Raw genomic sequence first — 14,798 nt, 5'->3', positions numbered from 1 at the left:
TGTAGCACTGACTGTAGTACTGACTGTAGTACTGACTGTAGTACTGACTATAGCACTGACTGTAGTACTGACTGTAGTACTGACTGTAGTACTGACTGTAGCACTGACTGTAGTACTGACTGTAGTACTGACTGTAGTACTGACTGTAGCACTGACTGTAGTACTGACTGTAGTACTGACTATAGCACTGACTGTAGTACTGACTGTAGTACTGACTGTAGTACTGACTGTAGCACTGACTGTAGTACTGACTGTAGTACTGACTATAGTACTGTAGTACTGACTGTAGCACTGACTGTAGCACTGACTGTAGTACTGACTGTAGTACTGACTGTAGGACTGTAGTACTGACTGTAGCACTGACTGTAGCACTGACTGTAGTACTGACTGTAGCACTGACTGTAGTACTGACTGTAGTACTGACTGTAGTACTGACTGTAGTACTGACTGTAGCACTGACTGTAGCACTGACTGTAGTACTGACTGTAGTACTGACTGTAGCACTGACTGTAGTACTGACTGTAGTACTGACTATAGTACTGACTATAGGACTGTAGTACTGACTGTAGTACTGACTGTAGCACTGACTGTAGTACTGACTGTAGTACTGACTGTAGTACTGACTGTAGTACTGTAGTACTGACTGTAGCACTGACTGTAGTACTGACTATAGTACTGTAGTACTGACTGTAGCACTGACTGTAGTACTGACTGTAGCACTGACTGTAGTACTGACTGTAGTACTGACTGTAGTACTGACTGTAGTACTGTAGTACTGACTGTAGCACTGACTGTAGTACTGTAGTACTGACTGTAGCACTGACTATAGTACTGTAGTACTGACTGTAGCACTGACTGTAGCACTGACTGTAGCACTGACTGTAGTACTGACTGTAGTACTGACTGTAGTACTGACTGTAGTACTGTAGTACTGACTGTAGCACTGACTGTAGTACTGACTGTAGTACTGACTGTAGCACTGACTGTAGTACTATAGTACTGTAGTACTGACTGTAGCACTGACTGTAGTACTGTAGTACTGACTGTAGCACTGACTGTAGTACTGACTATAGTACTGTAGTACTGACTGTAGCACTGACTGTAGTACTGACTATAGTACTGACTGTAGTACTGACTGTAGCACTGACTGTAGTACTATAGTACTGTAGTACTGACTGTAGTACTGACTGTAGTACTGACTGTAGTACTGACTGTAGCACTGACTGTAGTACTATAGTACTGTAGTACTGACTGTAGTACTGACTGTAGTACTGTAGTACTGACTGTAGCACTGACTGTAGTACTGACTATAGTACTGTAGTACTGACTGTAGCACTGACTGTAGTACTGACTGTAGCACTGACTGTAGTACTGACTGTAGTACTGACTGTAGTACTGACTGTAGTACTGTAGTACTGACTGTAGCACTGACTGTAGTACTGACTATAGTACTGTAGTACTGACTGTAGTACTGACTGTAGTACTGACTGTAGTACTGACTGTAGCACTGACTGTAGTACTATAGTACTGTAGTACTGACTGTAGCACTGACTGTAGCACTGACTGTAGTACTGACTGTAGTACTGACTGTAGTACTGACTATAGTACTGTAGTACTGACTGTAGCACTGACTGTAGCACTGACTGTAGTACTGACTGTGTATAGGTGTATTGTGGGTAATGTAGGCATCAGGTATTGACAAGGAAGAAGAATGTGTGGAATAACCTGGACCTTCACCTGTTCACCACCTGTGTTACTAAACCTGCAGCTGTAATCAGACTCAATCAGCCTCAGCTGGGACGCCTCCTCCGTTACCATGACAACCAGGTTATTAGCTCACCTGGCAGCAGAGCTGAAGCTTTTCCTCCACAGACAGAGAAGAGTTCAACAGCTTCAACATGAAGACTGTTGCCTTCATCATCGGGTGAGTTCAATAAAACTCACCTGTACAGGTAAGAAAATATCACCTGAGCTGCTAAAAATGGAACCTCACTGCTGTTCTTTCAGACTCTTCATCGGTTACAAGTTCACAGATGGAACAACAGCTGAAGGTAAACTGGTTTATTTAGAGTCTTTACTGGTTTATTTAGAGTCTTTACTGGTTTATTTAGACAGTCGGTTTTAAAATGTTATGCTACTTGATAGTTTCCAGCACATTAACTGTAACTTGATCCTGTAAACGAGTGTTCAGGTGACCTTTGACCTCCAGATGCTGGCTCACCAGGTGTTCAGTGGGCGTGTCGGGATCATTACCTGTGGATCCACGTGACCTCAGGACAGACGCCGCGATTTGAGGCTGTAGGTCAGTTCATGTTCACTAAATACCGACACTGCAGGGGCTGTGATCACTGTAATGTTCTTCCTGAACTTGTGGCGCTCTCTTTGTCCTGATGTAGATGAAAATGGCGTCCACTCCATCAGCAAGCAGCTGGCCTCACGCTGTGGTTACACCATCAGCACCTTCAAGATGGACAGCTTCACCACCTTCAGAGCTTCATACTACTCCTGCTTCACCCACAACCAGGTAGCTCCGTCCACAGCCCGGTAGCTTTACCCCACAACCTTTAGCTCCACCCGGTTATCTCAGCCTGGCTGCATCGCTGTGATGAGGTTTTGTCTCGTTTCTGTACAGAACGACGAGGCGTTCACCTTCAGATTTAACGTGATGGTGAGCGACGGCGGTGCCGGGTGGATCAGCCGACCGGTTTCTGCCGTCTGTTCTGGTCTGAGCTGGAGTCATAGAGAAATCGTTTGCGAGGAGGACTACATGGAGGTCAGAACACCCAGCGTCCACCTTCACATTACCAGCTGTGATTAACACAAATCAAACAGGTCATTCAGTCTGTCCATGGAGTGTGGACATAGATTTGTGAACCTGATCAGGGACTTACAGCTGCTGTCATGATGTCCACCAGGTGAATGTAAACAGAGAGTCTTCATGTGGAGGTCAGCGGGGGGAAAGTGGACAGGCGTGGCAGACGGCCTTCTCTCAGGTAACAATCGAACCGGCAGACACAACTCTAGCCATCTGTGTGTTTTGAAAGCTTTGTGCGACGGCTGTCTTTGTTTATTCGGCTCCTCTTCATCAACACACTGATCAAACTCCGGCCTCAGCCAGGAGTCACTGCGGCCGTTCTCCCTCTCTGCACTCGCTGTCAGTTTTACAGGAGATTGATTTTGCTGATAACTTTTGAGTGCAGCCTAATCTCCTCCAGCAGGAGTCTCCTGTTTGTTCAAACCACTCGTCTTGTTGTATTTTTTATTTATCGAGACAGTTTTTAACATCAATGATGTACTGCACCAGATTTAGCTTCAAGCTAATTTTCATATGCAGTCCTTTACAATTCAAACATAACAGCACAAAGCAAAAAACACACAGAACACATTATGTAAAATACAAAGCTACACACACAACAGCACATCACAGTGTCAACCAGAAATCAACAGTGCAAGCATGTCAAACCAAAAGCAAGATTTGAGAAGACCATGAGATCAAATCCAGACTCAGTGGCCACAGAGCTGAGCAGCAGTTACCATGGTGACCGTGTCCGGGCCCTCGGCCTTCAGCCAGAACTGTAGCGTCTCAAACCATCAGCATGTTTGTTCTGGTCTGAATCAGTGGATCAGTTTGTAAACTTGTTCAGTTTCTTTTCTCACAAAAAAATCCAAGCAAACCAAAATGCATCACTAACAGCCAGGTGAGAACGTTCTCTCCTCTCATTGGTCGGATGTTTCTGGGGCAGGAGCGAGAACATCCTGAAGACGCTCTGATCGAGAATGCCACAAAGTCTTTTGTTAGTCCGGGACAGACCTCGATTCATTCTCTGGCTAGCTGCTAGCAACTACTGTCACTTGTCAACATCCCAGAATGCACAGCACTCCTGGCGAGGAGCCTCGTAGTCGGTCAGATGGTCGGTTACGTTCCCACCACAAACGAACCAGGACCAGCTCCTCTACCAGTCAACACATATTCAGTTTATCGTCATGTTCCACAAAGAAAAACAATAAACCACATTTGAGGAGCTGAAATCAGCTTTATTTTTACATTTTTGGTTTAAAAAAAAAAAAAAAAGACAAAAAACTATTCAATTATCAAAATAGCTGCTGATTTAATCTTTGTCGATGGACGATGTATCAAATTTTTTTTTTTTTTGTAGAAATTGTTTTTCTTTGAATAACTTTGAGGCTTGAGGTAAAATACAGAAATCCACAAGAAATAAAGCAAAAGTTAGAAGAAGACAAAACACTGTTTGGGTCTTTTTTTTTTTTTTTTTCTTCTCTATATCTTGTCATATCATCTGACAACCCTTCTGATTGGTCCAGCTTCCCTTGTGGTTGGAAGCACTGCTCTACATCACTTCTAAAAGCATGATGAACCAAACTATGACAATGACACCAGAATGTTCCTGCTCGGTATTTAGAGTTGTGGTTGTTTGGCGTTCAGGCTCAGAGGACGGCGAGCGCTGCCTGGCAGCTGATGTTCCTGCAGAGTGATGGACAGGTGAACGCCATGTCCATCAGTGAGGCCCAGACGCAGGGCTACAGTCTGACCGCCACTGCCAAAAGGGTGGTGTTTCGATCTCAATACAGCCCGCCGCACGCTGAGATGATGATGGTGAGTAAATGAGCATATGATGTTGGCAAACACCAGCCAATCAGAATCCAGAGATTTCACAGTATAAAACAATGTTTTTAATGAACTTTGCATTCTTTGTTTTGTCCACCAGTCTGGACATGTTGACAGTCTGGGTCCCATTAAAGAGACAAGACTTAAAACCTCATTTGTCTCCATGGAGACGAATTTAAAATTCCTGACTGTTAACAGTTCTTAACAGTACTCCACTGAGGATCCTCACATCATTGCTGGATAAAACCAACCTTTGCTAGTCTGACTTTGCAGATTAAAACCGATGGATCCAAATTATTAGGCCAAACCCACTAAATCAATTCTACACCCCAAGCAGCTTCTGGGAAAGTCCACAGAAGGTCCTTGTGAGGCTCCTCGTGGACTTGAACAGTCCTGAGATCACTGTTAGTCTGTAAGTCGGGACATTTGGACTCGGTGTCGGTCCGGTTTTTCATCACATCAGGATCAGGACTCCTGAAAGACTTGAACCATGAGAATGAATGTTGACCGAAATTAAACCAGATCAATGTACACTGTATGATTTGGAAAAGACTGATAGTTATTGAGTATTTGACTTGTATGTAAGGTGATAAAACACTAAGTCTGGGCTGCACCAACAAGGATTCACTTTTAAACCCGATTAAATCTTGGTTTTAACTTTAAATTATGTTGCACCAAACTAATTTAATAAGATTTAAACCTCTCTTTAAACATAAGTTTAGTTTTTACTCTAAACCTTGATTAAATCTAATTCTGTTGCGCCAAAACTTGAAGCTCCAATTAAAAATGTGATCCAGCATTAACTTTAAACTTACACTTGAGGAGGTTGAACTTTTAAAATGGCTGCCTTTTTAATAGTCCTGTCTTACTGGTCAGGTGGATGGCGTCCCTGTGGAGGTCGTCCGGGTTTCGCTGTTCTTCAAGCAGAAGCTGATGGTGGTGATGATCGACGTGTCCGTGGTCTGCACAGTCAGTAAGTCTCCCACAGTACCATGGATCTCATGTATGTACGATAAATCACTCCTCCAGCATTTCACTGACGGTTTCTGTGATTATTGCTCCCAGAAATGTCTTTTTGTTGGTTTTTTTTTTTTTCTCCAGAGGCTTTTTTTGTTGTGATACAATTTGCAATGTTTTGTCTCTTTTTGTGGAAAAATTGTGAGCAAAGGAAAATGTGAATGTACCAGTGAAGAGTCGTATGTAATGACTTCCTGCAGATCACAGAAACAACTATATTTCAGCTGATCATGAGAACCATGAGGACTCAAAGTTCTATAAAACAGAAAATACTGTACTTGAGTTCCATTTATAACGTTTATTAAACTTTCAGCTCAACATCAGCAGCAAATAAAATCAAACTAGATTTATTTTAATGACATTATTGATGATGTTTATGTTTGAGGCAGATTATGTCTGAACAACATCAGCTTGTTTTCTTCTGACTCACTGAATCAAACCTCATTTGGGAACATTTGGGAGTTGTTTTGCTCGTCTATGGCATCATGTTTGTTGGCAGGTGAGATTTGTCCATCTTCCACCTGAATGACGTGAGTTACCGCCACACCAAACGCCACGATTGGTCCAAACCACAAGCAGCTGCTGATTTGCACATTCATGCAGAAAAGTTGCTGTAATTTAGTGAAACTGCAGCTCTTTTACTGCAGGTTTCTTGTATTTGCATTAATTATTGTGATCACAAAATCAGAATTTCCTGGAGGGAGTGACGATTGGACAGGAGGCTGGTTTCTGTCTGATGAAAGTGTTGATGATTCTGTCGGTCCTACTTTAGATTCAGGTTCTTTCGATGGTACCCGGCTGCTGTGGGACGTCCCCCGGGTCCTGACGCCTCTGGTCGGGGAAGGAGCAACGTTTGAAAGTCGGAGCCTCAGTCTGGGGGTGGAGGGAGTGCTGCTGGACCAGCACACTGCCTCCACCAGGGGCTTCAGTCTGATCCAGCAAGGAGGCCTGGTCCAAATCCAGATTCCTTTTGGGGCAGAGGGTGGCTACAGGAAGGTGCATAGGATCTTTCCTGATTTCAGACTGGGAAAAGGGTTTTTACCACAAATTGTTTTGGGCAACAAATGTTTAAAATGAGGAGTGAAACTGTGCTACAGATGCAGATATCAGATCTGCAGTTTTTTTTCTGTCTAACTCTGTTGTTTTTCAGAGTTTGGTGGTGAACAACGTGTACAAGGAGACATATGTGATCTTCCTGCTATACGAACACATCTTCTCTCTGCTATATGAAGACGGCAGCAGTGTCGACACCAGACACCGACTGCTCAGGGTCCTCGACACGCCGCTGCTCTGCCGACCACCCTTCAGCCTTGACCGTATGTCGGCTACTTTACAACCAACCAGTTATTTTTACACATTTTACACCAACTTTTTACATAATTGATTATTCCACAAAATTAAAGATAAATCAATTCGGCCTTAAACAAAGTAAATGTAGTGGTATTTTGAATTAAAAAAAAACAACCCATCTGCTGTCTTTCTGTATTGGTTGAGCATCTGGAAATCATTTATCAATCATCTTGACTTCCTGTAGAGACCGTCAGTGATGACCAGGTGTTCAGGGTCTACCTGGGAAACATTCCTGCTGACGTCGTTTTAGAGGAAGTCCATATCAACGGGAAGCCGCTGCTGTCAGACACACCTGAGCGAGGAATCGGCATCAGTCCTGTAGTTCACGTTAATGGCAGCCAAGCCTACGAGCTCCAGCTGCCCTTCGAGGACACTGTGGTCCAGTGGACGGTAAAGACTCCAGACAGAGCCGGTGTTAACTCACACCTGATTTAGTCTTTCCATGGAAATATATATATTTATATGATCCTGTAGGTACTACTGGGCCGTCAAATCTGCCAATTTATCATTCTCATTATTATTCCCACTATCAAGAATTCATTGTTTTTCTTTTACAACATCTGTGAGTGACAGAAACGTAGAAATACTTTAGCGCACATCGCCTTTGAAGTTATTCTGTTATCTGTTTTAGATTTTCTGTTTTCCAACAGAACTTGGGTGAAGGTGTGGTGCAGTACTCCATAGATATAAACTTCACTTTAACCATCATGCCCCAGAGAGAATCCTACTACCATCACACCCTCATCACAGCAAAAGCATTCAACACATGTAAGAATATTGTCTTCTGTTCTCTGCTGCAGTGTTAAATACATCGTTTCACCTCTCAGAGATAAACTGTGTAAAACCACCAGAAGTACGTCCCTTTGTTAAAATGTAGACTCTGTTTTAAAGACCCACCGGAGATCACTGCTCAGTGCTCGGACGGAGGAATCACATTCAGCGTAGTCAGACCACCTCGAGCTGAGAGTCTCTGGGAGGTGGGTGTTGACCAGGAGCCTCTGACACCACAGCTGGCTGCCCAAAGAGGGTACCACCTCCACAGCGACAGCCACAAAACCACCCTGGAGGTCCCTGTGTTCTCCATTGGATACACCTACGAAGTAAGCGTCCACGACAGTGACACCTAACCTCTAAAGTTAGGTAGTCATCAACTGATCTCTGATAACACTCCTCCCTCAAATCTCAGCACTGTCCAATGGTGAGCTGGGAAGAAGTTTAGGGATTTTAAGCCACTTATGGTCCAACTTGGACTTATTTGGTCGATGGCACAAACTCCAACTCACAGACCTTAATTCAAGTATCAGGAGACAGTTTGATCCCGCCTGCTGCAGGTTCATCTGGTCAACATAAAACCTGTTCCTGTGCAGGTGTTGCCTTCGTCATATGGTGATCTCTAATAGTTCTTAAACTATAGTAATGTGAGTAAAAGAACACCCCTTCTGATATCAGTCATCTGTTTGTTTCCAGGGCATCAACCTTTCAAACTTTTATGGGACATTTAAGCTTCTTCTGAGAGACTCCAAAACTCTGGAGGTTCAGACGTCCACTTCCAAACACTGCCTCTTCAAAACAGAGGACATGATAGGTAACCTGTACCCCTCTTCTTCACGTTCAGTTCAAACGGTCCACCCTGACTTTAGTAGTTTCTACATAATATTCATTAGTCAAGTACAAGACAAAGGGTCAAGACTAAAATTAATCAGCATCTACCTTCATTTAAGATCAAACAAGCTTAAGACGGTCATCTACACATTTTTCACATTGACCCTGATTGGTCTGTTGTGTCGTCAGTCTGTTCTGCGGATGGGACCATGACGGTGGTGACAACTCCGACCTCCACCTGGCCCACGGTGCAGCCTGAAAGAACCAGTCTGCTGGACCCCAGCTGTGGACCCAAACAGACTGACAGATCCAGAGTCCTGTTTGAGTTCAAGCTGGACTCCTGTGGGACCAGAGCCATGGTACGACTAAAAATACAGAAAATATTTTGGGTTTTCTGTGTGGCTAAAGCTTCTCAAAACTAAAAATAAGCATGTTTTTTCAGTTGTAATTTACTAAACTGAATACCTTTTTTTTTTATTTTTATTAAGTCTCGGTTGTTGGTCAAACAAAAACAGCAATGAATATGTCAACTTGTATTTTGGGGGCCATCTTTCACTGTTTTTCTATTTTAGTAGACTCAATTAATCAAACATGTTTTTTGGTGGTTGCCCTGAAGTATAGGCAAAAATATCAATGCAAACAGAGGACAGAGTTCAGATACTGTGTATTCAGATGTGTAAATGTAAAGATGTAGCCTTGTTAGTTTTTTGTTTTTGTTTTTTTGTAACAAAAGAGTTTCAACAGGTCGGAGACTCGTACGTGGTTTATGAGAACGAAATCCTCCATGACAGACAGCTGATCGCAGACGGACCAAACTTTATCTCCAGAGAATCTCAGTTCAAGTAAGGAAACACAAAGTACCATCCACTTCATAACCTGGTGGTGCTCTGTTAAAGGTCTCGTACACAAATGTAACACTATTGATGAATAAATGTGGTTTCTGAACAGGTTGACGGTGAGGTGCTTCTATCCACTCAGTGGAGTCAACAGACTGTCTGTGGATCGGCTCTCTAGATCAGAGACGTCTGGATTTGGTTCAATCAAAGTCTTTGAGAGCCTTAAAGGTCTGAGTCCTCTACATTCTTAATGATGTGGGTGCAGTTTAGAGTGACAGAATTTTAAAATCTTTTTATTTTCCTACAGATTCAACAAACAAACTCACTGCCCATGACTGTTCACATCAGGCTTCTGGAAATGCCATCAATATCCTGTCAAAACAGGTCCAACATACCCCCCAAACCCCAGCAACAGGAGGAGTCCTGCCTCACCCTGGCATCAGGCCTCAGCCCAGACCTGGACCCAGCAGCTTCATCACAGCACCAGGAGGCCACAACAAGCTGCTCCTCTCCTCCCCAAACCACCAAACCTTTCCAAACATCAACCTCTCTCCTCCTCATGAAGTCCCTCTACAGGTTCCAGCTCATCGTGGTCATTTCATGTCCCAGACGGAAGACCAACATGTGTTTGGGGTTGAGCCAAATTTGAGCCCCTTCACGTCCTCCATTGTTGGGATCAAAATGGCCAACACTGGAGAAAGATCTGGCTATCAGCCTCAGAGTCAGTATGATCCTTCTCAAACCCCTCAGCTTTACCCAGTCCTTCAAACACCAGCTCAGTACAGCCAAGACCACATCAGCAGAAACAAACTGCCCCTGCCTGGCATAGACACTACCTATGTCCCTACTGTTGATGCCACACACATCACATCCACAAATACCATCCCTGACTTTTCTGGAAACACACTGGTTACACCTCAGCATCTCAGCACGGAATCTCATGAAACCAAAGTCCACCAAAACCCGGAGAGAACTGGGTCCATCGAGAGGAGGAATGTGAAGACAATTCAGTCCAGGGTGCAAAACATCAGAGTTAAACCTCTGAGAAAATTAGCTTCTTCTGGACATCATCTCAGCCAGAAACCCAGTATCCCACCAGCTTATTTACGAAGCTCCAGTCCCTCCCAGTATGCCACAGTTCAGACAGCTGCCAGCAGTGATGGGGACCACTGGATGTCCCAACAGGTTTCTGACCACAGAGGTTCAAACACAATTAACTGGACACATTCACCTGAGAGACCAGGTACGCTGAGACAGGAACAAGGAGTCAAAGTAAAACCGGATCAATCTGCAGGAATCCGCCTCACCAGTCTATCCCCAAACCAGCAAGGACACCAGCAGAAACTGGTCCAGTCTGTGGCTGAGACAGGAAACAGTGGGGGACAACAGTCTACTCCAAGAAAAGTCCTTCAACCAGCAGGTAGGGAAAGGAATCGGCAAAGATTGTATTGATTCTTAAAGGAACAGCCTGGTGTCTTGGGAAAATCTGTTTCCTTCTAGCCTCCAGATCAGAGACTGAAGTAGATCGGTTTTTAGTCTGAATGAAAGGGGGGGCCTCCTTGCCCAGCTCCATCAAACATGTTTCTCTCACATCTCCAAGCTTCTTATTTGCACTGAAATATGTTGCTTATATGCTTAAAAATATAGATCACTATAGAAAAATGTTTCCTTTTTTTCCATCAGGAGCATCTCGCATAAGAGTTAGACCTGCACCCGGTCTCCCAGGAAGACTCCAGACTCCAGACCAGTCCAGACTGCAGAACCTGTACTCTGTAACCGGAGAGGGCACCAGCAGGACGCCCTCCTTCAGTTTCACACTGCAGAACGTCCCGAAAAGCCCTTCCAGCATCATAGAATATAAACCAACCAATCCCAACACACCGAGCCCTGGTTCCCACACAGGTCCTGGTGGTTCAGGTTCAGACCTGAAGACCAACACCAGGTCTGACTGCAGTGGTCAGTATGGAGACAGTGTTCACTGGGGCATCATGAGAGGTACCAACACCAGATCTTTACACCTGAAAGGTGCAAGAAACTCAGAATCTTGAGTTTGTAGCTTAATAGGGTTTGTGTGTCTTCTGTCGGCTCTGAAACGTCATAAATTACTGTTCAGATTCTTTTCCTAAACATGATCAACATTATTTTACTGCTTCAACATCAGGTTACTGTTGGATCTGTTTTTTCCCTCTTAGGTAAACAGATCAGCTGACGAAGAACAGAAACAAAACCGTCTGTCTGATACAATAAAGGTTCAGTTTGTTCATTCAGCTGTTTGAGTTTGTTACCTGCACGTTTCCTCAACCTGGGGCCGCACGCATGAACGACGCATACGCACAAAAACCACCACATACGCCGTTTCCTGAACATAAACCGTTATTTATAAAACCAGAATGTGAACAGACCAGCGTAACATGTTTCTCTAAAGTGGAGCAGATGTTTGTTACCAGCTGCACTGATTAAGGTAACATTAATTACTTTTGTGATTAATTTTATCCTTTTAACTTGCACAAGAGGCATAATTTTATTTTGCTGTTATTATTCTTTTTATTTTATCCTTAATTGTGACACAACTTGCAAATTCAGTGCAGATATGAGAGCTACAAAATGATAATTGATTAGTTTTCTGAGATCACTGCTGATGATAGTTTACAGTCCATGTGGATGCTATAAGAACCTCGTTAGTGCAACACAATCTGTGAAACTCTTCCTTCCTGTTTGTTTCTTTGACAGGTGGAGCTTATTGATAAGAAACTGCTGGTTAAGTGTCTTTATCCATTTGTGGAGATTTATGAAACAGAACCATGAGTACGCAACGCTTTATACATGATAAACCATGCGGTTGTCTATTTCTGGCTTTGTGCGTTCACACAGTTTTAATCTACAGAGTTTATGCATCTGGCCTCTGGTGCATATGCTGCCCACTACGCTCCCACACTGAACCATAAACTGTTGACGCTGATATACATGTTTCAGTGGAGAACAGCAGCAGCAGCTGTTAATGCAACAAATGCAACTGTCGACAATGCGTTTGCACACCTGGTCAGAGGTTGCAGGTTAAATTAGGGCTGATTCAAACTCTATTTTGTCGTTGCATAATTCATTTTGCTGAAAAAAATGTAAAAGCAACAGTACGACAGAACTACTGATCTAAACTTAATATATTTCTAAAGAAAGTAGCACAATTTGATTAAAAAGGCAACATAATGTAGCAACCACATCATTAAAGTTCAGTGTTAAAACTAAAGTAGCAGTCTGAGGGGGAACCAGAGCTGAAACCACCAGGATTTATTTCCTGAAACTGGTCTTTAAGCTTTAGAGAACGGACACTAACAGAAGAGTTTGCAACACAAGCAACCAGTTCACACATGGAAACTATCTGAGAGTGAGTTCATTACCTGCAGCTGCATCCAGCCTGACAACAGACTCGTTATAGACGTTCTCACAGCTAATTAACTGTTGATCCTGTCAGCCTGACTGGAATCACTGACTTTCAATATTAATATTGTTTGTGAGAGAAAACTTGAAAAGGTTTAATGTTTATATTTAGTGAGGCAACATTCAATATCTTCTACCGCACAGCTTAATGTTTGTCATGTTCCTAATAAAATGTGATGCAGGGCAACAGGACGGCGAGCGTTCAACCATCTGATCAGAACATACAGACTGAACATCGTCTCACCGTCAGCGGAGACAAACTGTCCCACAGCGGACGACACGCCTCCGCTTCCCTCCACAAACTGGACCTCAGAGACGATGATGTTGTCCTCCAGAACCGAGCCGCAGCCGGTGCACACCGCGCTGCCCCGGGCCTGGTCCACATCGATGTCCGACCCCCCGCAGGTCCTGCACAGCCTGGAGCTCATGGTGCCGAGGTCAGAGGTCGCTCCGCCTGAAGGGGTCACAGGTTAGCATCACGGCTTTCACATTAAGACTGGAACCAGTTCATTTCCAGTTTGTCCCACACTCAGAGACATTCAACCAGTTTCTATAGAAACAGTATATATACAATATACTTCTTCATATATAAACAATAGACATACTGACTGTGTGTGTGTATATATATATACATATAAAATCAATAACTTGCAGCTGATAAAGTATAAAAATCACAATTTATATGCAAAACTACTGATGGCAGCTTCAGAACTTTTCACTAATTACACACACGACTAAAAGAAGAAACCACTTTTACTCATAATGTATTTTTACACTGTAGAGGTATTAGCAGTACTAGTAGCAGTACTAGTAGCAGTACTAGTAGTGGTAGTAGTAGTACTAATAGTGGTATTAGTAGTACCGGTAGTAGTAGTAGAGGTGGTAGCAGTACTAATAGTGGTATTAGTACCGGTGGTGGTAGTAGTAGTAGTACTAGTAGAGGTAGTAGCAGTACTAGTAGAGGTATTAGTACCGGTGGTAGTAGTAGTAGTACTAGTAGAGGTGGTAGCAGTACTAATAGTGGTATTAGTACCGGTGGTAGTAGTAGTAGTACTAATAGTGGTAGTAGTACCGGTGGTAGTAGTACTAGTAGAGGTGGTAGCAGTACTAATAGTGGTAGTAGTACCGGTGGTAGTAGTACTAGTAGAGGTGGTAGCAGTACTAATAGTGGTAGTAGTACCGGTGGTGGTAGTAGTAGTAGTACTAATAGTGGTATTAGTAGTACTAGTAGAGGTGGTAGCAGTACTAATAGTGGTATTAGTAGTACTAGTAGAGGTGGTAGTAGTACTAGTAGAGGTGGTAGTAGTACTAATAGTGGTATTAGTAGTACTAGTAGAGGTGGTAGTAGTACTAGTAGAGGTGGTAGTAGTACTAGTAGAGGTGGTAGTAGTACTAATAGTGGTAGTAGTACCGGTGGTAGTAGTAGTAGTAGTAGTACCAGTAGTATTGTACAGTATTACTGCAGTAACAGACCTGAATAATAACAATGACGATCGTTTACGTCTAAACTCGATTAATCGACTAAATAAAGTACTTCCGTTAACAGCTGCGGCAGTTTGGATGTGATCAGTTTGGAGCTGATCAGTTAATCGATGTGGAGCAGCGTCACTCACCGTCAGTAGAAAGCGGTCAGAGATCAATAGGATCCGTTTGGCGGTTAGAAACACTTAGAATCCATTTTAACCTGCAGTCAGTCTGCGGATCGATAAGCTGATTACTAGTGAAACACTGAAAACTGATCACTATCAAGCTTCTGATCAATGTTTGGGGTGTTTTTGTTTCCCTTCCTGTGACGCGCTGAGATGACGTCACATGGCGGGAGGGGATGACGACGGAAAGGTCCAACGCTGTTAAATGTGAAATATAATGATTTATATTAATATATAAAATATCATCTCAGTGTAAACAAACGGACTCGAGTTTAGATTTAA

General features: G+C 43.3%; 2 protein-coding genes across 5 annotated transcripts in view; one reads left to right on the top strand and one right to left on the bottom strand.

Annotated features, from left to right (window-relative positions):
- LOC137169392 (transcription factor IIIB 90 kDa subunit-like) overlaps positions 1-14,769 on the bottom strand; it is a 36,351-nt gene extending 21,582 nt beyond the window's left edge. Inside the window, exons 1-2 of one of the 2 annotated variants that reach the window (XM_067572529.1) lie at positions 14,481-14,769; positions 13,112-13,321 (exon numbers count right to left, since the gene is read on the bottom strand). In XM_067572529.1, coding sequence (XP_067428630.1) covers positions 13,112-13,295 — 184 coding nt within the window. In that variant the 5' untranslated portion in view covers positions 13,296-13,321; positions 14,481-14,769. Of the gene's footprint in view, positions 1-984; positions 1,004-13,111; positions 13,322-14,480 lie in introns of those variants that run through there. The other variant, XM_067572530.1, reaches the window with a different exon arrangement.
- LOC137169391 (uncharacterized) lies at positions 1,786-11,699 on the top strand. 3 transcript variants are annotated; one of them, XM_067572528.1, is made up of 20 exons: positions 1,786-1,924; positions 2,008-2,051; positions 2,210-2,302; positions 2,397-2,524; positions 2,633-2,773; positions 2,916-2,993; positions 4,445-4,615; positions 5,504-5,600; positions 6,417-6,640; positions 6,795-6,960; positions 7,179-7,384; positions 7,645-7,762; positions 7,886-8,094; positions 8,462-8,579; positions 8,786-8,955; positions 9,341-9,438; positions 9,545-9,660; positions 9,740-10,852; positions 11,116-11,427; positions 11,625-11,699. In XM_067572528.1, the coding sequence occupies exons 1-20, from the start codon at positions 1,899-1,901 to the stop codon at positions 11,639-11,641; spliced, it is 3,645 nt and encodes a 1,214-aa protein (XP_067428629.1). In that variant the 5' UTR covers positions 1,786-1,898; the 3' UTR covers positions 11,642-11,699. The 3 variants fall into 3 exon arrangements, with proteins under 3 accessions (XP_067428629.1, XP_067428628.1, XP_067428627.1); XM_067572527.1 differs by having other exon boundaries at positions 2,225-2,302; positions 11,116-11,699; XM_067572526.1 differs by having other exon boundaries at positions 11,116-11,699.
- Positions 14,770-14,798: the final 29 nt, after the last annotated feature.

Source organism: Thunnus thynnus, chromosome 18 (genome assembly GCF_963924715.1).
Source record: "Thunnus thynnus chromosome 18, fThuThy2.1, whole genome shotgun sequence".
NCBI lineage: Eukaryota > Metazoa > Chordata > Actinopteri > Scombriformes > Scombridae > Thunnus > Thunnus thynnus.
The sequence above is the reverse complement of the archived record's forward strand: the minus strand, read 5'-3'. Positions and strand labels throughout refer to the sequence as shown.

Coding starts and splice junctions, on each gene's coding strand:
- LOC137169391 (XM_067572526.1), top strand. CDS start 1,899: ATGAAGACTGTTGCCTTCATCATCGG. Junction 1,925..2,007: donor ACTGTTGCCTTCATCATCGG/GTGAGTTCAATA, acceptor CTGTTCTTTCAG/ACTCTTCATCGGTTACAAGT. Junction 2,774..2,915: donor GCGAGGAGGACTACATGGAG/GTCAGAACACCC, acceptor GATGTCCACCAG/GTGAATGTAAACAGAGAGTC.